Here is a 20,883-nt window from a genome sequence, read left to right as displayed (position 1 = left end):
AGAACACGGGGAGAACACGAGGACATGCAAACTCCACACAGAAAGGACCTGGACGACCGGGATTTGAACCCAGGGCCTTCTTGCTGTAAGCGCTAACATGTGTGTGTGTGTGTGTGTGTGTCTCTGTGTGTGTGTGTGTGTAGGCGCTGCCGGCCGACCCGAGGGGACCCCTCACCGTTGAGCTCTTCCTGGACGGGCTGAGCCTCAACAGGATCCTGACTCACCTCGAACACGCCTCCGTGGACCGGCCCGTCTCGCCACAGAAGGTCTGTGATGAGGACGATGATGATGAAGAAGCAGCGCTCCCTCAGCAACGTGTGTGTCTGTGTGTGTGTCCACAGGGACACTCTGAGCCGTCTCCTGCCCTCCTGAATGAGTGGGACATAGACATTCAGGTGAAACTACGCTCAAATGTAAAGACATCACCATGTAGCAGTTTGTCTATGGATGACATCACCATGTAGCAGTTTGTCTATGGATGACATCACCATGTAGCAGTTTGTATATGGATGACATCACCATGTAGCAGTTTGTCTATGGATGACATCACCATGTAGCAGTTTGTCTATGGATGACATCACCATGTAGCAGTTTGTCTATGGATGACATCACCATGTAGCAGTTTGTCTATGGATGACATCACCATGTAGCAGTTTGTCTATGGATGACATCACCATGTAGCAGTTTGTCTATGGATGACATCATGTAGCAGTTTGTCTATGGATGACATCACCATGTAGCAGTTTGTCTATGGATGACATCACCATGAACAGTTTGTCTATGGATGACATCACCATGTAGCAGTTTGTCTATGGATGACATCACCATGTAGCAGTTTGTCTATGGATGACATCATCATGTAGCAGTTTGTCTATGGATGACATCACCATGTAGCAGTTTGTCTATGGATGACATCATCATGTAGCAGTTTGTCTATGGATGACATCACCATGTAGCAGTTTGTATATGGATGACATCACCATGTAGCAGTTTGTCTATGGATGACATCATGTAGCAGTTTGTCTATGGATGACATCACCATGTAGCAGTTTGTCTATGGATGACATCACCATGTAGCAGTTTGTCTATGGATGACATCACCATGTAGCAGTTTGTCTATGGATGACATCATGTAGCAGTTTGTATATGGATGACATCATGTAGCAGTTTGTCTATGGATGACATCATCATGTAGCAGTTTGTATATGGATGACATCACCATGTAGCAGTTTGTCTATGGATGACATCATGTAGCAGTTTGTATATGGATGACATCATGTAGCAGTTTGTATATGGATGACATCACCATGTAGCAGTTTGTCTATGGATGACATCACCATGTAGCAGTTTGTCTATGGATGACATCACCATGTAGCAGTTTGTCTATGGATGACATCACCATGTAGCAGTTTGTCTATGGATGACATCATGTAGCAGTTTGTATATGGATGACATCACCATGTAGCAGTTTGTCTATGGATGACATCACCATGTAGCAGTTTGTCTATGGATGACATCACCATGTAGCAGTTTGTCTATGGATGACATCACCATGTAGCAGTTTGTCTATGGATGACATCACCATGTAGCAGTTTGTCTATGGATGACATCATGTAGCAGTTTGTATATGGATGACATCACCATGTAGCAGTTTGTCTATGGATGACATCATGTAGCAGTTTGTATATGGATGACATCATCATGTAGCAGTTTGTCTATGGATGACATCATGTAGCAGTTTGTATATGGATGACATCACCATGTAGCAGTTTGTCTATGGATGACATCACCATGTAGCAGTTTGTCTATGGATGACATCATGTAGCAGTTTGTATATGGATGACATCACCATGTAGCAGTTTGTCTATGGATGACATCACCATGTAGCAGTTTGTCTATGGATGACATCACCATGTAGCAGTTTGTCTATGGATGACATCATGTAGCAGTTTGTCTATGGATGACATCACCATGTAGCAGTTTGTCTATGGATGACATCACCATGTAGCAGTTTGTCTATGGATGACATCATGTAGCAGTTTGTCTATGGATGACATCATGTAGCAGTTTGTATATGGATGACATCACCATGTAGCAGTTTGTCTATGGATGACATCACCATGTAGCAGTGGGACCTCCAGTGAGTCTTGTGTGAGGTTCTGATTGGCTGCTGTCCTTCAGGCTCTGAGGGGTCCAGAGGACACCGTGTTGGGGCCCTTCATCTCCCCAAAGCTTCCTCCGGAAGGAGAACCGTTTCAAGTCCAAGTGAAACACCTGCGCACGCCCAACGAGGTGAGAGGTTATTCATTCATGGCGTGACCAGCTGAGAACATGGTGGACATGATGCTGATGCTCCTCCTCAGCTGTTCCTGTGGCCTCTGGAGGGATCATCTGAGCAGCATCTGGACGGGGAGGCTCTGGAGGAGGCTCTGAGCCGGATCAATGACGACATGGAGGCCACACAGCATCTCACCGACATGCGCCAGGGTAACGCGTCACGCTATGAATGACATCCCAGCAGATCCTCATAACGTACATCATTACAGTACAATGGAAATGTCATTTATATAATATGGCACCGATAAACTTTACTCACTGATGTACACTATCATCCAAACTTCTCAACTTGTTTCTAACTTGTGTTTTTAGCATGATTAGCATGTTGTATTATGTTTCAGCATGTATTTAGCATGTGTTAGCATGTTCTAGCTGTTTAGTCATTTTCCAAACATCCTAACTTGACTTGATTCTAAGTTCTCTGGTCGTAAAGCATCGTGTGTTCTCCTGACCACGGATGTTCTGAAGGCCCCTGACCTCTGACCTCCTCAGGCGGCCCGTGTCTGGCCCAGTACAGCGACGGGAGGTTCTACCGGGCCCGGATCAACGAGTTCAGCGGCGTGGAGCCCGTCAGGATCCTGGTCCAGCACGTGGACTTCGGCTCGGAGGACTCGCTGCCCCCCAGCAGGTAGGAGGTCGCTCGTCACCGCGGTGCGTTCAGGGACTCTGGTGAACGCGGGCCGTGTGTTCTAGGCTGCGCCGGCTGCCGGCCGAGCTGCTGCGCTTCCCGCCGCGGGCGCTGGAGGTCAGGGTGTCGGGCTTCGGGCCGCCGAGCGGCGGCGGGGAGGAGGAGGAGGCCGTGCTGTCCTACAGCCCCGGCTGGAGCCTGAAGGCAACCATGGACATGCTGCACATGCTGCACGGCGACATCACCGCCGCCATCGTGGTGAGCGCCCTTACCCACAATGCACAGCCAATGACCATCCAGGACAGGGAGTCTGGGACTTGTTGTTGTTGAGCCGGAGCGCACTGTGTTGTTGTTGTTGTTGTTGAGGCGCGGGAGCCGGAGCTCACGGTGCTGCTGTACAACGAGGACGGAGAGCTGGTGCACCTCCCTCTGGTGAGCAGCGGGCTGGCAGAGCTGGAGTGAAGACGAGGTCAACGGTAAGGCTCCAACAGCACTCTTATATAAATATGTTCTTACAAGTATATAAAGTAATCATGTCTAAAGTATTCATGTCTAAAGTATTCATAAGTATTCATGTCTAAAGTATTCATAAGTATTCATAAGTATATAAAGTATTCATAAGTATATAAAGTATTCATGTCTAAAGTATATAAAGTATTCATAAGTATATAAAGTATTCATGTCTAAAGTATTCATAAGTATATAAAGTATTCATGTCTAAAGTATATAAAGTATTCATAAGTATATAAAGTATTCATGTCTAAAGTATATAAAGTATTCATGTCTAAAGTATACATGTCTAAAGTATATAAAGTATTCATGTCTAAAGTGTATAAAATATTCATAAGTATATAAAGTATTCATAAGTATATAAAGTTCATGTCTAAAGTATTCATAAGTATATAAAGTATTCATGTCTAAAGTATATAAAGTATTCATGTCTAAAGTATACATGTCTAAAGTATATAAAGTATTCATGTCTAAAGTGTATAAAATATTCATGTCTAAAGTATTCATAAGTATATAAAGTATTCATGTCTAAAGTATTCATAAGTATATAAAGTATTCATGTCTAAAGTATATAAAGTATTCATGTCTAAAGTATATAAAGTATTCATGTCTAAAGTATTCCTAAGTATATAAAGTATTCATGTCTAAAGTACGTGTGAATCTCTCCTCAGGTTTCCTGACGCCGTCTCTTGTGATTTAAAGTTCTTTGTTCTAGTTTAATTGTTTATTAAAGTCGTTCTCAGTTCATCTTGTGATTTATTCAAGAAGTCGTCAACTGACTCGAAAAAACTGACATTTATTTTACAAAGACGAATAAATATGTCTGAACCTTCACATTAAAATAGCTGGAAACAAACTTCACACACTGGAAGAGTTCAAATGTAAACAAAGTTATTGTTGTAACAATAACATGTGACCACGGGACCGGGTCATGTGACTAAAGAACTGATTTCATCTCTGAAACATTACATTAAAGGCGTCCGGCTCTTTTCCTGTGGGAACCGGACCGCTAGGCCCCGCTGTCCAAGACCACGGTGCCGGCCCGGTCCTTGACCCGGAGCCTCCCGTTGGGGTACCGGGTCTCCTGGCGGCCGTCGGCGTAGACGGTCTTCACGGTGCCGTCCGGGTACTCCCTCCTCTTGTAGCCGGCCGTGTGCACCTCCTTCTGGCCCGTGCTGAACAGGATCTCCTTGGTGCCGTCCCTGAGGAGTCACATGTTGGAGACCAGCACCATGAGACCAGCACCATGGGACCAGCACCATGGGACCAGCACCATGAGACCAGCACCATGGGACCAGCACCATGAGACCAGCACCATGGGACCAGCACCATGAGACCAGCACCATGAGACCAGCACCATGAGACCAGCACTATGAGACCAGCACTATGAGACCAGCACCATGAGACCAGCACCATGAGACCAGCACCATGGGACCAGCACTATGAGACCAGCACCATGAGACCAGCACTATGGGACCAGCACCATGAGACCAGCACCATGAGACCAGCACCATGGGACCAGCACCATGAGACCAGCACCATGGGACCAGCACCATGAGACCAGCACCATGGGACCAGCACCATGAGACCAGCACCATGAGACCAGCACCATGGGACCAGCACCATGAGACCAGCACCATGGGACCAGCACCATGAGACCAGCACCATGAGACCAGCACCATGAGACCAGCACCATGAGACCAGCACCATGGGACCAGCACCATGAGACCAGCACCATGAGACCAGCACCCATGAGACCAGCACCATGAGACCAGCACCATGAGACCAGCACCATGAGACCAGCACCATGAGACCAGCACCATGGGACCAGCACTATGAGACCAGCACCATGAGACCAGCACTATGGGACCAGCACCATGAGACCAGCACCATGAGACCAGCACCATGGGACCAGCACCATGAGACCAGCACCATGGGACCAGCACCATGAGACCAGCACCATGGGACCAGCACCATGAGACCAGCACCATGAGACCAGCACTATGAGACCAGCACCATGAGACCAGCACTATGGGACCAGCACCATGAGACCAGCACTATGAGACCAGCACCATGAGACCAGCACCATGAGACCAGCACCATGGGACCAGCACCATGAGACCAGCACCATGAGACCAGCACCATGAGACCAGCACCATGAGACCAGCACTGAGACCAGCACTATGAGACCAGCACCATGAGACCAGCACTATGGGACCAGCACCATGAGACCAGCACCATGGGACCAGCACTATGAGACCAGCACCATGGGACCAGCACCATGGGACCATCACCATGGGACCAGCACTATGAGACCAGCACCATGAGACCAGCACTATGAGACCAGCACCATGAGACCAGCACCATGGGACCAGCACTATGAGACCAGCACCATGAGACCAGCACTATGAGACCAGCACTATGAGACCAGCACTATGAGACCAGCACCATGGGACCAGCACTATGGGACCAGCACTATGAGACCAGCACCATGAGACCAGCACTATGGGACCAGCACCATGGGACCAGCACTGAGACCAGCACTATGAGACCAGCACCATGGGACCAGCACTATGAGACCAGCACTATGGGACCAGCACCATGAGACCAGCACCATGAGACCAGCACCATGGGACCAGCACCATGAGACCAGCACTATGGGACCAGCACTATGGGACCAGCACTGAGACCAGCACTATGGGACCAGCACCATGGGACCAGCACCATGAGACCAGCACCATGAGATCAGCACTATGGGACCAGCACCATGGGACCAGCACCATGAGACCAGCACTATGGGACCAGCACCATGAGACCAGCACCATGGGACCAGCACCATGAGATCAGCACTATGGGACCAGCACCATGAGACCAGCACTATGGGACCAGCACCATGAGACCAGCACTATGGGACCAGCACCATGAGACCAGCACTATGGGACCAGCACCATGAGACCAGCACCATGGGACCAGCACTATGGGACCAGCACCATGAGACCAGCACCATGAGACCAGCACCATGAGACCAGCACCATGGGACCAGCACCATGGGACCAGCACTATGGGACCAGCACCATGAGACCAGCACCATGGGACCAGCACCATGAGACCAGCACCATGAGACCGCAGCGCTCTTACGGGCTGACTTGGATCACGGTGCCGTCCGGCAGCACGCTCTCCTCTCGGCCTCCGGGGAACAAGTTCTTCACCGTCTGGTCCGGGAAGACGATTTCTTTACGGCCGTCTGGGAAATGTTTCTCTGGAGGAACAAAGAACCAGCCGGGTCAGAACCAGCCAGACTTTATAAAGTGTTCTTGGTTATCTAAACATTATTCACACTGAACAATGACTCGTGGACCGGGTCTCACCGGTCTGGTTGTTGGGGAAGTGCAGAACCTCCACGCCGTCGGGGAAGGTGATGTGAGTCGTCTGGGCCTCGGCGTAGAAGTAGATCTGAAGAAGAGGAGGAAGATTAAAATCGTCCTTTAGAGCGCGGTGGGCCTCAGGCCATCCATCCCATAATAGCCTCTGCAGCGTGTCCCTTGTGGGCTCCTGTAGTGGGAGCGTCGGATTCATTTCCTGGCAACAGATCCCCAGAGAAGTGGCACGCCGGCCCTTTAAGGCAGGCCCCCCTCTTATTGGCGGAGGCTCTTCTGTCCCCGGGGTCAAAGGTCTCACCTCCCGCCGGTCGGCCGTCACCTCCTTGGTGTCCCCGTTGAAGAAGGTGACCTTCACGGTGCGCCCGTCGGCCGACACCTCCTTCTGGGTCCCGTTGCTGAAGACCAGGAGGCGCTCGCCGCCGGCCAGGAGCGTCTCCACCTGGACAGGTAGCGTTACAGGTGAGGCTTCATTGTCCACAGCAGGCTCAGACATGTTGGGGGGCAGGTGCTCAAACCCCAAAGGCACCCAATGCCACAAAAACGATTGTGCCAGAGTTGAAGCATTAGCAGCATCACTGATGACGCAATACGTCCTCCACCTGGTCTCCTCTGGCAGCATCAGACCGCGAGCTTACATGTTCTTATTGAATAAAGATGAATTATTATAGAGCAACAACAGTACAAGCGTTCTGATTGGCTCATGGGTCGTCATGCCAGCCACGTATCGCCCTCCTGGTCTGACACGGATCCGTATTGCCCTCTGACCTCATTTTCAAAATGAGCGATATTGATAGACAGCCAAGAGCCGTGGTCCTCAAACTAAGGCCCGCGGGCCGAATACGGCCGCCTCCACACTGGGCAAGAGGCCGTAGGATTGCTCGTGAGCGTCGCGGAGCATGTCGGGGAGAAATTCAAAAAACTCAAATAAATGCCCCGTCGGATATTAAAACACATTTGGGGGGACTTGATGACAGAGAGAGTAACTTTTATTCTTAAATACTGAATGAAGAATGTGTCTCCAGCAAAAAGGGCCCTTTACTCATCCAGGGCAAAGGGGAGGAGCTTGAGCACCACTAGGGCTCTACCTGTGCACGTGCCTGGTCCAAAGATGTATATTCAAATATAGATATCAATATATTTTTATATAAATACATTTATATCAAAATAAACATTTTAGAAAATATTTGTTGGGGGGGGCGGAGCTTGTGAGTCAGCAAGTATTGAGCAGCTAACGCGGCTTCTGGTCTTTTCAAAAGAGGACAAGTCTGGATGCTCCGCCTCCTCACCTTCCCATCGGGGGGGGGGCGGACCTCTTCCGCCGAGTCCGGCTCCCGGTGCTGGTCCCGTACCGGAGAGACGTCCAGATCCTGGTTCCTCTCAAAGGTCCTCCTGCCAGGCGAGGAGGAGGAGGAAGAGGAGGAGGAGGAGGAGGGGGGGGGGAGGCATGGCACCGATGGCCTCCTCAGGCTGCTCCTCCTCCCAGCTGACAAGCAAAGAAACCTTTGACTCCACAGAACCTCCATCAGGACCGCGGTCCACTAGGGACCAGGTCCACGAGGACCAGGTCCACAAAGACCAGGTCTACGAGGACCTGCAGCTCTGAAGTCCTGTGGTGTCCTCGTCTTGCCGTACCTGCGCCTCCCTGGCTGCTCCTCCTGCTGTGTGGAGGACTTCCTGCTCCTCTGGAGTCCAGCGGGCTCTGAGGAGGAGAAGCTCTGATGAGTCACAGCTGGAGGTCACGGAGGTCACGTGTCTGACGTCATCACCAGGAGGAGGAGGAGGAGCTCACAGCGAACTTCACTGCTTTGGTGGCGGTGCCTTCACACACCCTGGGATCTTTGGGCTCTCGGTCCTCCGGGGGGCTTTTCCTCCAGGTGCTGAGGCGAAGCTTCTCCAGCACGCGCACCTGAAACCATCAGAGGAATATATATACAAATACATATATATGTATATATACATACATATATATATACATGTATACAGGCACGTGCACAGACATTTTGGGGGGCAGGTGCTCAAACCAAAAAAAAGGGCACCCAATGCCAAAATAAAATTGTGCCAGAGTTGAAGCATTAGCAGCATCACTGATGACGCAATACGTCCTCCACCTGGTCTCCTCTGGCAGCATCAGACCGCGAGCTTACATGTTCTTATTGAATAAAGATGAATTATTATAGAGCAGTACAAGCGTTCTGATTGGCTAATGGGTCGTCATGCCAGCTACGTATTGCCCTCCTGGTCTGACACGGATCCGTATCGCCCTCTGACGTCATTTTCAAAATGAGCGATATTGATAGACATCAACAGCCAAGAGCAGTGGTCATCAAACTAAGGCCCGCGGGCCGGATACGGCCCGCCTCCACATTTGGCCCGGCCCTCTGAACAAGAGAGGCCTATGATTTGTTTTTCAGTCTGGCCACGCAAATCCCCTGTTAAATAGAACGGAATAAGAATTCTCTCTCTCTCTTCTCTCTCCCTCTTCCTCTTCTCTAAACATAACTAACGTCAGTAAACAGCTGGACGAGGCGTTGAAATCACGGATTTCGTGAGTTTTTGTTAAATTTTTTGTAGTAAACATCGGACCAGTTGTGACGTCATGTTTTCAGCAGCGCTAATGTTGTGGTTGATCACAAAACAACGTCAGGGGACAAACACGTCATGACCTGTGTCTGAGGCTGCGGGTCAGAGGAGAAGGAGGTGCACCCGTTTGGTGGTGCGAGGAGACCTGCGCGGAGGAGGAAGTGGAGGAGGAGGAGGGAGGGGCGCGGCGGGAGAGGGGGGGCTCGTGAGCGTCGCGGAGCATGTCGGGGAGAAATTCCCACAAGAACTCAAATAAATGCCCCGTCGGATATCAAAACACATTTAGGGGGAGTTGATGACAGAGAGAGTAACTTTTATTCTTAAATACTGATGAATGAAGAAAAAAATGTGTCTCCAGCAAAAAGGGCACTTTACTCATCCAGGCAAAAGGGGAGGAGCTTGAGCACCACTAGGGCTCTATCTGTGCACGTGCCTGCATGTATATATACATATGTATATATAAATATTAGGGCTGTCAATCGATTAAAAAAAAACTAATTAATCGCACATTTTGAAATTCATTAATCGCGATTAAAAGTTTTTTCTTCTTCTTTTTCAAGACCAAACTTCACACAGAGCTGTGTTTCAAAGAGGCTCCTACCTATAAAGTGCCAGCGAGGTATTTAATATCATGGATGATAAATCGTTTCTTCAGTGAAACATCAGATTAGTAAACAAGGTGTATTAGAGACCCCATTGGTCCTGTCATCTTTACCACTGAACAGCAGAACCAGTGGCCTTGGTGACTGACTGACGTTCACATATGTCCTGTTAACCCTCTGGAGGCTGGGGGCATTTTACACAAACATGTAAATTCACCTTTTAAAGGCGTTTGCATGTGACACACCCCCACGTGTTCTACATCAAACATTCCAGAACAATCTCAGCTCTATTCAATGAGGCTCAGTTGGCCTCGTGCCGTGTTCTCTGCTCTCTGACTGACAGGCTGCTAATGAGCCTCACCTGTGAGGTGGGAGGTCCTTTGTGATTTACTGAGTGTTCATTGGTTGTTTTTTTCGCTAAATGTTGACAAACGGATTGACCAATCACGGTGAAGGTTTCGTGTGACGAGTTCTTTCCGCGCCGCGTCCCCCGACACGTCGCCCCTCCGTTCCTCTGTGTCTCAGAGGGGGAGACGGGAGGAAGGAGGAGCAGGAGGAAACCCGACTGATTCATCCACGAGTTAAACTCATTTATGATCCTTATTTTCGCGGAGAAATAATTGTTTTAAAAACGGAAACAGTGTTAAACCGTACTGCCGCGGCTTGACAAACAAAGTTGCGTTAAAATATTTTAGTGCGTTAACGCGGCCAAATTAATCGCATAGATTAACGTGTTAACGCTGACAGCCCTAATAAATATATATATCCTCTGAACCTCCAGCTCCACGCGGGGGAGCAGTGAGAGAGGCCCTCAGGCCCTGGTCGGGTTCCCAAGGCCAACGGGTCTCGGGGACCCTCCAGACTAAGAGCGGTTCACCCTGATGATAGTGGCCCCCGACTAGAGCTACCTCCCGGACCAGGGGCCCCACCACCCTGTAGACCAGTTGTCGCCAACCCGTCGATCTCGGAGACGTTCCCTGTCGATCTCCAAAATAAAAGGAAAATAAATTCAGAAACACATTGTTCCTTGTTTTCGAACATTTTCTGAAGTGTCTTCTGAAATGTTTTCTTTCTGACTGGAAGATTGACGTCAGAAAACATCTCCGCCTGATTCCTGAACGCCTGAAAACGGGTTCGCTTACACAGCCGTGTTGTCAGCTGTGCTCCCCGAAAGAGGGGAACGTACCACTACAGGTGGGGCGCAGGGGGAAATGCAGAAATTACAAGCTCAAAGTACACCGACATAAAACTAAGTCATCAATAAATAAATTTTGTAATGCCTTTACCTTCGTGTACATGTTTACGTTACGGCATTAACAGGATACGCCTGCGCATGCGCGACAGCCGAGATTCTTGGCGACTTGCCAGGTCTTACCTCCGTGAGTTGGGCTTTTCTGCTGTTGTCCTTCAAAACAAAAGCTCAACATTGAACTTTTTTTTCTTGTCTGATTGAGCAATCTGGTTTACTTGAAAGTGATTGCAATTGCATTTATTCTATTATTTGAAAAGGGACAGATGCAGGAGTCACAAATGGTGATTCTCATATTTATTATTCTGAAAATTCTTTAAATCTGAGGATGTCTGTAGAGCTGATGTGAACGTAATCACCAACGGTCTGAGTTCAGAACCAATCCCAGATGAGACAACTTTCATCAATACCAATTTTGCCCCGAAAAACTCGTCAGTGGAGTTGAGAAAATCACCAAATCAAAGACCAGGAGCTGGATTACTGACAGACAGCTGACAGACGGCCTCAGACTGTCTGTGATTATGAACTAACTACAAGCTCACAGACAGAGTTCAGTCACAGCCATCACACTGACTGGAGTCACATGACTTGATGGCATTATGATGAGAGCTGAACTTACATGAGTTGCACTGACTGATCATGTTGTCAGTGTTGTGTTGTAACTGGATTAGATTCAATTCATTGTCATTTCTAAAGTACAGGTACAGAGGCAACGAAATGTAAATAAATACAACATTTATATTGGTAGTTCATCCAGCTGTTCATTGCAAATGTGTTTTTTCTTGTTCATATTGTGTGCGGTTAACAAATATCTTACTTGTTATATTACACTTAAATTCTGTGTTCCTGGTCACATCAATTTGAACGCTGGACCAAAATGACAATTAGGCCAAATAAAAAGTCATAAGTCCAGTCTGGACCGTCGTTTCCTCTCAACGCCTCAATAGGGAGATCTTGCCGTCATGAAGGCGGAGGTCAGGGATCTTGGGCTCAAAAAGGTTGGTGACCACTGCTGTAGACCCACCACCCACAGGGACCTTAGAGGTGAGGTAAGGTAAGGAGATGAGGAGGTAAGGTAAGGAGATGAAAGGAGATGAGGAGGTGAGGTAAGGTAAGGAGATGAGGTAAGGAGGTGAGGTCAGGAGATGAGGTCAGGAGATGAGGTCAGGAGGTGAGGTAAGGTAAGGAGATGAGGTAAGGAGATAAGGAAAGGAGATGAGGTAAGGAGGTAAGGAGATGAGGTGAGGTAAGGAGATGAGGTAAGGAGATGAGGTGAGGTAAGGAGGTGAGGTAAGGAGATGAGGAGGTGAGATGAGGAGGTGAGGTAAGGAGATGAGGTGAGGAGGTGAGGTAAGGAGATGAGGAGGTGAGGCAAGGAGATGAGGTAAGGAGGTGAGGTAAGGAGATGAGGAGATGAGGTAAGGAGATGAGGTAAGGAGATGATGTGAGGTAAGGAGATGAGGTAAGGAGGTGAGGTAAGGAGATGAGGTGAGGTAAGGAGATGAGGTGAGGAGGTAAGGTATGGAGATGAGGAGGTGAGGTAAGGAGATGAGGTAAGGAGATGAGATGAGGTAAGGAGGTAAGGTAAGGAGATGAGGTAAGGAGGTAAGGTACCTGGTCCTGCAGGGCTCGGTTTTCCTGGCCCAGAGAGTCCACCTGTTGGCGCAGACGGCCATGTGAGGAGGTCCAGCGGCTCTCCTTCCTCCTCAGCTCCTCCTGCAGGGAGCCCAGCTGCTGCTTCAGCACCTGGTGGGGAAGAGGAGGAGGAGCCAGATTAAAGGAGTTCACCTCCTGCCTCCTGGCACCCCAACCCTAACCCGTATCTCCTCCTGCTCTTCCTCAACCCACCTGGACCTCCTCTTGCTCCTCCTCAACCCACCTGGACCTCCTCTTGCTCCTCCTCAACCCACCTGGACCTCCTCTTACTCCTCCTTAACCCACCTGGACCTCCTCAACCCACCTGGACCTCCTCTTACTCCTCCTTAACCCACCTGCTCCTCCTCAACCCACCTGGACCTCCTCTTACTCCTCCTTAACCCACCTGGACCTCCTCCTGCTCTTCCTCAACCCACCTGGACCTCCTCTTGCTCCTCCTCAACCCACCTGGACCTCCTCTTACTCCTCCTCAACCCACCTGGACCTCCTCCTGCTCTTCCTCAACCCACCTGGACCTCCTCCTGCTCCTCCTCAACCCACCTGGACCTCCTCCTGCTCTTCCTCAACCCACCTGGACCTCCTCCTGCTCCTCCTCAACCCACCTGGACCTCCTCCTGCTCTTCCTTAACCCACCTGGACCTCCTCCTGCTCCTCCTTAACCCACCTGGACCTCCTCCTGCTCTTCCTCAACCCACCTGGACCTCCTCCTGCTCCTCCTCAACCCACCTGGACCTCCTCCTGCTCTTCCTCAACCCACCTGGACCTCCTCCTGCTCCTCCTCAACCCACCTGGACCTCCTCCTGCTCTTCCTTAACCCACCTGGACCTCCTCCTGCTCTTCCTCAACCCACCTGGACCTCCTCCTGCTCCTCCTCAACCCACCTGGACCTCCTCCTGCTCTTCCTTAACCCACCTGGACCTCCTCCTGCTCCTCCTTAACCCACCTGGACCTCCTCCTGCTCTTCCTCAACCCACCTGGACCTCCTCCTGCTCCTCCTCAACCCACCTGGATCTCCTCCCGCTCCTTCCTGTCAGGGATGGCTCTGGCTCTGGCGGCGTGCTGCTCCAACAGTTGGCGCTCCTTGTGTAGCTTCCTGTGCGCCTCCTTCTTGTGCTCCTCCAGCTGGGCCAGCTGCTCCGCTCTCGTCCTCTCGAAGGCCGACCGCTCCTTCCTGAGCAAACGGAGACGTGGAGGAGAGGCAGGAAGGAGAAACCAGGAGCAACCAGGAGAACCCTGTGTGATGGTCACCTGAGGACCTCCTGCTGCTCCTCGTTCTGCTGCCTCAGTCTGGAGAGCTCCTCCTGCTCCTCCTGGAACCTCCGGATCTCAACCTCCAGCTGGACCAGGCGCTCCCGGAGCTGTCGGGACTGGAGCTGCTGGCCTGGAGGAGGAGGAGGAGGAGGGGAAAGGAGGAGGAGGAGGGGGGGGGGGCAGGAGGAGGAGGAGCAGGAGGGGGGGAGGAGCAGCAGGAGGAGGAGGAGGAGGAGGGGGGGAGGAGCAGCAGGAGGAGGAGGGGAAAGGAGGAGGAGGAGGAGGAGCAGGTTAATCCCTTCCAGTGACTCGTGGGTCATGTGACCTCTCGGCGTCTCACCCGTCGTCTCCTCTGACTTTCTGGACTCTGGCGCCTCCGCAGGATGAAGAGGTGCATTCTGGGCCTTTGGCTTCAGCGAGGGGAACAACCTGGTCATGAGCTGAGAAGCGGGAGGAGGAAGAGGAGGACCCACGGCTCTGCTCACCTTCCTCGACAGAGTCCTGGTCGGCGGGGGCAACGCCACGCCGGCTGGACCTCCGCTCTCATTGGCCGAGCCCAGCGCGGCGCCCTCCAACCACGTGTCGCCGTCGTCGAACACGACCGTGTCCTGGTTGAGCGTGGACTCCGACTCCTCCCCCCCCTCCTCCTCCTCCTCCTCCTCCTCCTCCTCGTCCTGGTACGACCTCTTGTCGTACGGCGGGTCGGCCTGCGGCGGGAAGCAGAAGGCGTGAGGGGGGAGCTCCGCCTCCCGCTCCTCAAGGTCATCGGCGCCGCAGGTCGACCCTTCGGAGCCGGCGGGGGGGGCGGGGCCGCTCCTCCTGATGGGGGTGGAGGAGAGGCGCCGCGGCGGGAGAGCCCGGTGCTGCCGGTCCATCTGGAGAACCTGAGAGCAGAACCCCATGGGTGATCAGTCCCACGTGTGGCCACCAGGGGGCCGCTGCTCTCCTGGACCCGGGACAGTCGGGACGCACCTTGATGACGAAGGAGGAGTTTGAGGAGAAGGAGAGCTCCTCCGCCGCCTCCTCCAGCAGCTCAAACTCCCCCAGCTCCACCGTCTCCCAGAGGCGGAGCTTGTCCTGGAACGACGACTCAAAGGACTCCTGGAGAACTCCTCCTCCTCCTCCTCCTCCTCCTCTCGGTTCCACGCTTAAAGCACAGCCGCTCTCTCCATCGCGTGCAGCCTTCTCTGGGCCTCTAGCCCCGCCCACCTGTCTGGTGACGGGGTCGGGCTGCTGTGCGTTGGGCCCGGGGCTCCTGGTGGGGCTCCTGGTGGTGGGGCTCCTGGTGGTGGGGCTCCTGGTGGTGGGGCTCCTGGTGGGGCCCGGAGCCGACAGAGCCCCGGTCCTGGTGTTCTGCAAGGACTCTGGTGGTTCTGTGTTCTGTCCTTGACGACCTCTGAGGTTCCCCCGGTGGAGCGTGGCGGTCTGGATGGCTGCCAGCTCAGAGTGGCTGCGTGGCATCCCTCTGGCCTGCAGCGTGGTGGGCCCCGGCCCCGGCCCCTTTGGGGAGGAGGCTCTGCCCCTGGTGGTGAGTCGTGAGAGGCCCTCGCCCCGCTTCAGGAAGGCCCTCTTGGGGTGGGCGTGGCTCTGAGGGAGGACACAGTGTGAGCTTCAACCCTCCACTGGGACCCGAGGAGACCCTGGTGATGACCTCTGACCTGCTGTTGCCGGGCAGACTTCAGCCTCTGCTCCTCCACTGACAGCTGCTCCTCCAACAGCTCCTCAAACCTCTTCCTCCGCCCCCCGACTCCCACCTGCAGAGGCCTGAGGAGGAGACGCAGCAGCTCCTCAACCAACGAGACACAGCTGGTTGCCATAGTTACCGCCCCCCCCCCCTAGTAGATCATGTTGACCTGGTCATGCTCTAGCAGCTGGCATGTCTGATGATCTGTCTGCTGCTCCATGAGTCTCTCCAGGGACTCTGACCAGAGGCTGAAGGGCCTCTTTGTGCGTTAACAACAGAAGGATCAGCATCCCTACCGCTCAGAGCCGCCCGGGGCCCCGGCCCCGCTCGGGTCCTGGTCTGCTGGTCTGGAGCTGCCTGAAGGGGACCGGAGTGAAGACCTGGAGACCTCCAGGGGCCCACATGGCCCACCCTCCTGGACTCCTGGGGGCCCCGCTGGGACTGGATGGAGGTTTAAGGGGGAGCCGTATGGGGCCCCTCTGGAACCGGAGAGCCCCGAAGCCTCAGAGTCACCTGTGAGAGAGAGGAGGTGAAGACACCTGCAGCCTGCACCTCCACAGAGAGGAGGTGAAGACACCTGCAGCCTGCACCTCCACAGAGAGGAGGTGAAGACACCTGCAGCCTGCACCTCCACCAAGAGGAGGTGAAGACACCTGCAGCCTGCACCTCCACAGAGAGGAGGTGAAGACACCTGCAGCCTGCACCTCCACAGAGAGGAGGTGAAGACACCTGCAGCCTGCACCTCCACAGAGAGGAGGTGAAGACACCTGCAGCCTGCACCTCCACAGAGAGGAGGTGAAGACACCTGCAGCCTGCACCTCCACCAAGAGGAGGTGAAGACACCTGCAGCCTGCACCTCCACAGAGAGGAGGTGAAGACACCTGCAGCCTGCACCTCCACAGAGAGGAGGTGAAGACACCTGCAGCCTGCACCTCCACAGAGAGGAGGTGAAGACACCTGCAGCCTGCACCTCCACCAAGAGGAGGTGAAGACACCTGCAGCCTGCACCTCCACAGAGAGGAGGTGAAGACACCTGCAGCCTGCACCTCCACAGAGAGGAGGTGAAGACACCTGCAGCCTGCACCTCCACCAAGAGGAGGTGAAGACACCTGCAGCCTGCACCTCCACAGAGAGGTGAAGACACCTGCAGCCTGCACCTCCACCAAGAGGAGGTGAAGACACCTGCAGCCTGCACCTCCACAGAGAGGAGGTGAAGACACCTGCAGCCTGCACCTCCACAGAGAGGAGGTGAAGACACCTGCAGCCTGCACCTCCACCAAGAGGAGGTGAAGACACCTGCAGCCTGCACCTCCACAGAGAGGAGGTGAAGACACCTGCAGCCTGCACCTCCACCAAGAGGAGGTGAAGACACCTGCAGCCTGCACCTCCACAGAGAGCTACTCACGCACCTCCTCCGCTCGTCATCCCCAGCAGCCTGTGCTGCTCCTTCTGGAGGCGCAGCAGCTCCTCCAGCTGGTGGGCTTTGAGCTGCTCCTGCATGTGAATCTGCCACTTCCTCAACTACACACACACACACACACACACACACACACACACACACACACACACACACCAGGCTTAAGGAGACATTAGCTCATGGCCCATAGTGGGCTGACCTTTGACCTCCCTGTGTGGTACAGCTCAGTGCTTCACTGACCATCACCTTTACAACAGGTGACCTCACTGAGGCCTGAACATGTCCTCAGCATATTATGACAGCCATTCAGGTCTGGCCCAGCCTCGGCATACATATATATAGAAATACATATATTATATATATATAGAGAGAGAGAAATAAATATATTATATATAAAGAAATACATATATTATATATATATATATCTCTATAGAAATAAATATATTATATATATAGAGAGAGAGAAATAAATATATTATATATATAGAGAGAGAGAAATAAATATATTATATATAAAGAAATAAATATATATATATATATATATATCTATAGAAATAAATATATTAAATTGTGTTGCTAGGCGCCGCACGAGTGGCTGCCTTTCACAGCAGCTCCCATGCACTTAGAGCTTTGCTGATATTATTTGTATTTTATGTTACTCTGTGGCTACTTTTCTCCTCCCCTGACTATCGGAGTAATCAGCGCACTATGACAGCTGGACACGTCAAGTTTGTCATGGTCTTTCTGCTGTTTTTAAAATCTATTTTCACCACTGTGTCTGGGGACCCGGCACGTAGCCATGGAGACCGTGTTTGTCGACTCAAGGACCAACTGGTGGCTTTTCGAGACGCGGCGGTGCTGCTGCCCGAGGCGAGACCTGATGTTCCCCACGAGCTGCGGAGAAGGAAACGGGGATGCCGTGCAGGGGTGAAGCGTCGGGCCAGGAGAAGACGTTTTAAACCCGTCCTGCCCTCCGTCATCGTGGGAAACGTGAGGTCTCTCGTCAACAAGGTGGACGAGCTGACGGCAGTGACCCGCCATCAGAGCGAGTACCGGGAGCCTCGTGGTGTTCACGGAGACTCGGCCCACGGAGTTCACTCCGGACACGCTGCGCTCGACGGGTTCTACGAGCGGACAGGACAACGGAGAGCGCTGCCGGCCGGCTGGCCGAGGCGCTCCATGTCCCCTCGGCCAGCTCCCCTGTGGGACAGAAGCGAGCGTCTCCCCCAGGCTTTGCAGTGCAACGGGCAGAAGGACCGTCCGAACGGAGCCGACCAGCGGCGCTGTGGGACATCGGATGGGCCGACTTATTTGGCCAAACACTCCAAGATGCCAATGATGTGGACATTTTTCATTTTTTCCAACCCCACATTAGTATTATCCTTAGACTTGTTTAAATGTTCAGATGTAGAAATGGATCACTTTAACCTGCTGACAATTCACTTTAATCACTACCTTGTATATATATATATTTTGTATTCCTCTGTACATTTAATATTGTTATTGTATTTTGTTTATTAATTCTCTAATGTGCACCGCTGCTGTGATCCTGAAATTTCCCCATTGTGGGACTAATAAAGGATTATCTAATCTAATATTATATATAAAGAAATAAATATATTATATATAAAGAAATACATATATTATATATATATATATCTCTATAGAAATAAATATATTATATATAAAGAAATAAATATATTATATATATATATCTCTATAGAAATAAATATATTATATATATAGAAATAAATTAGTGCTGTGAAAAATAACGCGTTAATGAGTTAGGATTAATTAGTTGTTGTTTTTAACGCATTTAACGCATGTGCAGAACGAGCTCCAATCCGTCTGTTGTTGTCGTCTCTCCAGCAGCGTGTCACTCTGTCTCTAGTGTCACGTCGACACTCTGATCTCCGGCTCGCGCCGCAGAGCTCCGATGGGGTGTGATGCACTGTGAGCAAGTTCTGTGCACCCCTGTGTATAAATGTATAGATCCGTCTTTTGTCATAAATCTTTATGTTCTCACAAAAATATACAGAGAATATCGGTAATATGTGATTAATCATGATTAATCCACAGAAACCTGTGATTAATTTGATTACAAATTGTAATCGTTTCACAGCCCTAAAATAAATATATTATATATATATCTATAGAAATAAATATATTATATATATAGAAATAAATATATTATATATATATTCTATATCTATAGAAATAAATATATAAAATATATAATATATATATAGAAATAAATATATTATATATATATAGAAATAAATATATTATATATATAGAAATAAATATATTATATATATATCTATAGAAATAAATATATTATATATATATAGAAATAAATATATTATATATATAGAAATATATTTTGTGTTTATGTGTGTGTATATATATATGTGTGTGTATCATGAACGTGTTTATGTGTATATTTGTGCGCGAGTGTATGTGTGTCTGTGTGTGTATGTGTGTGTCTGTGTCCATGTGTGTGTGTCTGTGTGTGTCCATGTGTGTGTGTCTGTGTGTATGTGTGTGTGTGTGTGTGTGTGTGTCTGTGTGTTCCAATTAATAAACAAGAAACAAACCAACAACCAACACCATGAAAGTAAAATATGACAGAAGCGTCCTCTAAGATCTACCTGAGGACACAAAGACCCTCACCTGGTCCAGCTTCGCCCGGATGGGCAGATCCTCCTGACCCTCCAGACCCCCATCGGAACCCCGCGGTCCCCCGGAGGACCGTCCGCCCTCCGGCGCCTCTCCTCTGGGGGACCGGACCACGCTGCAGTCCACGGAGCAGCCCGGCAGAGGGGCGAAGTCCGAGGCGAAGGAGTCGCCCGGCCCCAGGAGAGGGGACAACTCGGCCCGGTCCGGACCGGGTCCGGGGATCACTTCGGCTCTGGTGCTCCCCGGCATCCAGCGCGCCAACAAGTCCGCCTGCGAGCACCGAAGCCCGGCCTGAGAGGACAGCTCGCTAATCCGGAGCTTTCAGAAGCACAGATTACGGTGTCAGGTTACAGGTTAATCACGCCGCGAATAAACGGCCGTAGCACGCGCGCCAGGTGACGCCCGGTACCAGAACACTATATACTAGTATCCGGTTGACGCGATACGTCGCTCTCAATTCCGGTGTTACGGTTTAACAGGCGACCGTGTGAACTGGATAACTTCAGCGAACGCGCCTGTTGAAAAACAGGAAAGGCACACGTAGCCCGTGTTATATATACATATATATATATATGTATATATATATATACACACATATATATGTATATATATATACACACACATATATATACATATATATATAATATATATATGCACATATATATGTATATATATATATATATATGAAAGGGTTTGATGCTGTATTGTAAGTTAAACAGCACGGCATTCACGAGGACAGCTATACAGGCTCCCTTCCTATTTTTCCAAAGGCGGTCGTAACCATGACAACAGCGGGCGCATTCGGCTGTGCGTCGCCAGTTAACACGGTCGCTTGTTGAACCGTAACACCGGGCTGGTTGAGATACACAACAAGTGTTTTAAACCGGTGTTAAGCTGTCGCGACGAGGCA

At 50.8% G+C, this 20,883-nt stretch overlaps 2 protein-coding genes across 5 annotated transcripts in view; one reads left to right on the top strand and one right to left on the bottom strand.

Moving 5' to 3' along the window:
• Positions 1-4,220, top strand: part of LOC130207857 (RING finger protein 17-like) — a 20,267-nt gene extending 16,047 nt beyond the window's left edge. The window contains exons 20-27 of the mRNA XM_056436588.1: positions 144-266; positions 342-395; positions 2,182-2,292; positions 2,364-2,487; positions 2,830-2,965; positions 3,031-3,223; positions 3,332-3,441; positions 4,147-4,220. Coding sequence (XP_056292563.1) covers positions 144-266; positions 342-395; positions 2,182-2,292; positions 2,364-2,487; positions 2,830-2,965; positions 3,031-3,223; positions 3,332-3,427 — 837 coding nt within the window. The 3' untranslated portion in view covers positions 3,428-3,441; positions 4,147-4,220. The remainder of the gene's footprint in view (positions 1-143; positions 267-341; positions 396-2,181; positions 2,293-2,363; positions 2,488-2,829; positions 2,966-3,030; positions 3,224-3,331; positions 3,442-4,146) is intronic.
• The window catches only part of cenpj (centromere protein J), a 25,989-nt gene extending 5,569 nt beyond the window's left edge, over positions 1-20,420 (bottom strand). For 2 of the 4 annotated variants that reach the window (XR_008833615.1, XR_008833611.1), the window contains exons 1-18: positions 19,968-20,420; positions 17,287-17,398; positions 16,174-16,390; positions 15,852-15,957; positions 15,166-15,780; positions 14,534-15,077; positions 14,191-14,323; positions 13,948-14,113; positions 12,901-13,032; positions 8,645-8,761; positions 8,488-8,554; positions 8,142-8,338; positions 7,154-7,294; positions 6,844-6,928; positions 6,614-6,734; positions 4,445-4,677; positions 3,238-3,418; positions 225-368 (exon numbers count right to left, since the gene is read on the bottom strand). Coding sequence is in view for 2 of the 4 variants with exons in the window: in XM_056430935.1 (XP_056286910.1) it covers positions 4,485-4,677; positions 6,614-6,734; positions 6,844-6,928; positions 7,154-7,294; positions 8,142-8,338; positions 8,488-8,554; positions 8,684-8,761; positions 12,901-13,032; positions 13,948-14,113; positions 14,191-14,323; positions 14,534-15,077; positions 15,166-15,780; positions 15,852-15,957; positions 16,174-16,390; positions 17,287-17,398; positions 19,968-20,222 (3,162 nt within the window). In the remaining 2 variants the exon portion in view is untranslated. Of the gene's footprint in view, positions 1-224; positions 369-3,237; positions 3,419-4,255; positions 4,678-6,613; positions 6,735-6,843; positions 6,929-7,153; positions 7,295-8,141; positions 8,339-8,487; positions 8,555-8,644; positions 8,762-12,900; positions 13,033-13,947; positions 14,114-14,190; positions 14,324-14,533; positions 15,078-15,165; positions 15,781-15,851; positions 15,958-16,173; positions 16,391-17,286; positions 17,399-19,967 lie in introns of those variants that run through there. The other 2 variants (XM_056430945.1, XM_056430935.1) reach the window with 2 other exon arrangements.
• Positions 20,421-20,883: the final 463 nt, after the last annotated feature.

This window comes from Pseudoliparis swirei, chromosome 2 (genome assembly GCF_029220125.1).
Source record: "Pseudoliparis swirei isolate HS2019 ecotype Mariana Trench chromosome 2, NWPU_hadal_v1, whole genome shotgun sequence".
Classification (NCBI taxonomy): domain Eukaryota; kingdom Metazoa; phylum Chordata; class Actinopteri; order Perciformes; family Liparidae; genus Pseudoliparis; species Pseudoliparis swirei.
This window is presented reverse-complemented; position numbering and strand designations above follow the sequence as displayed.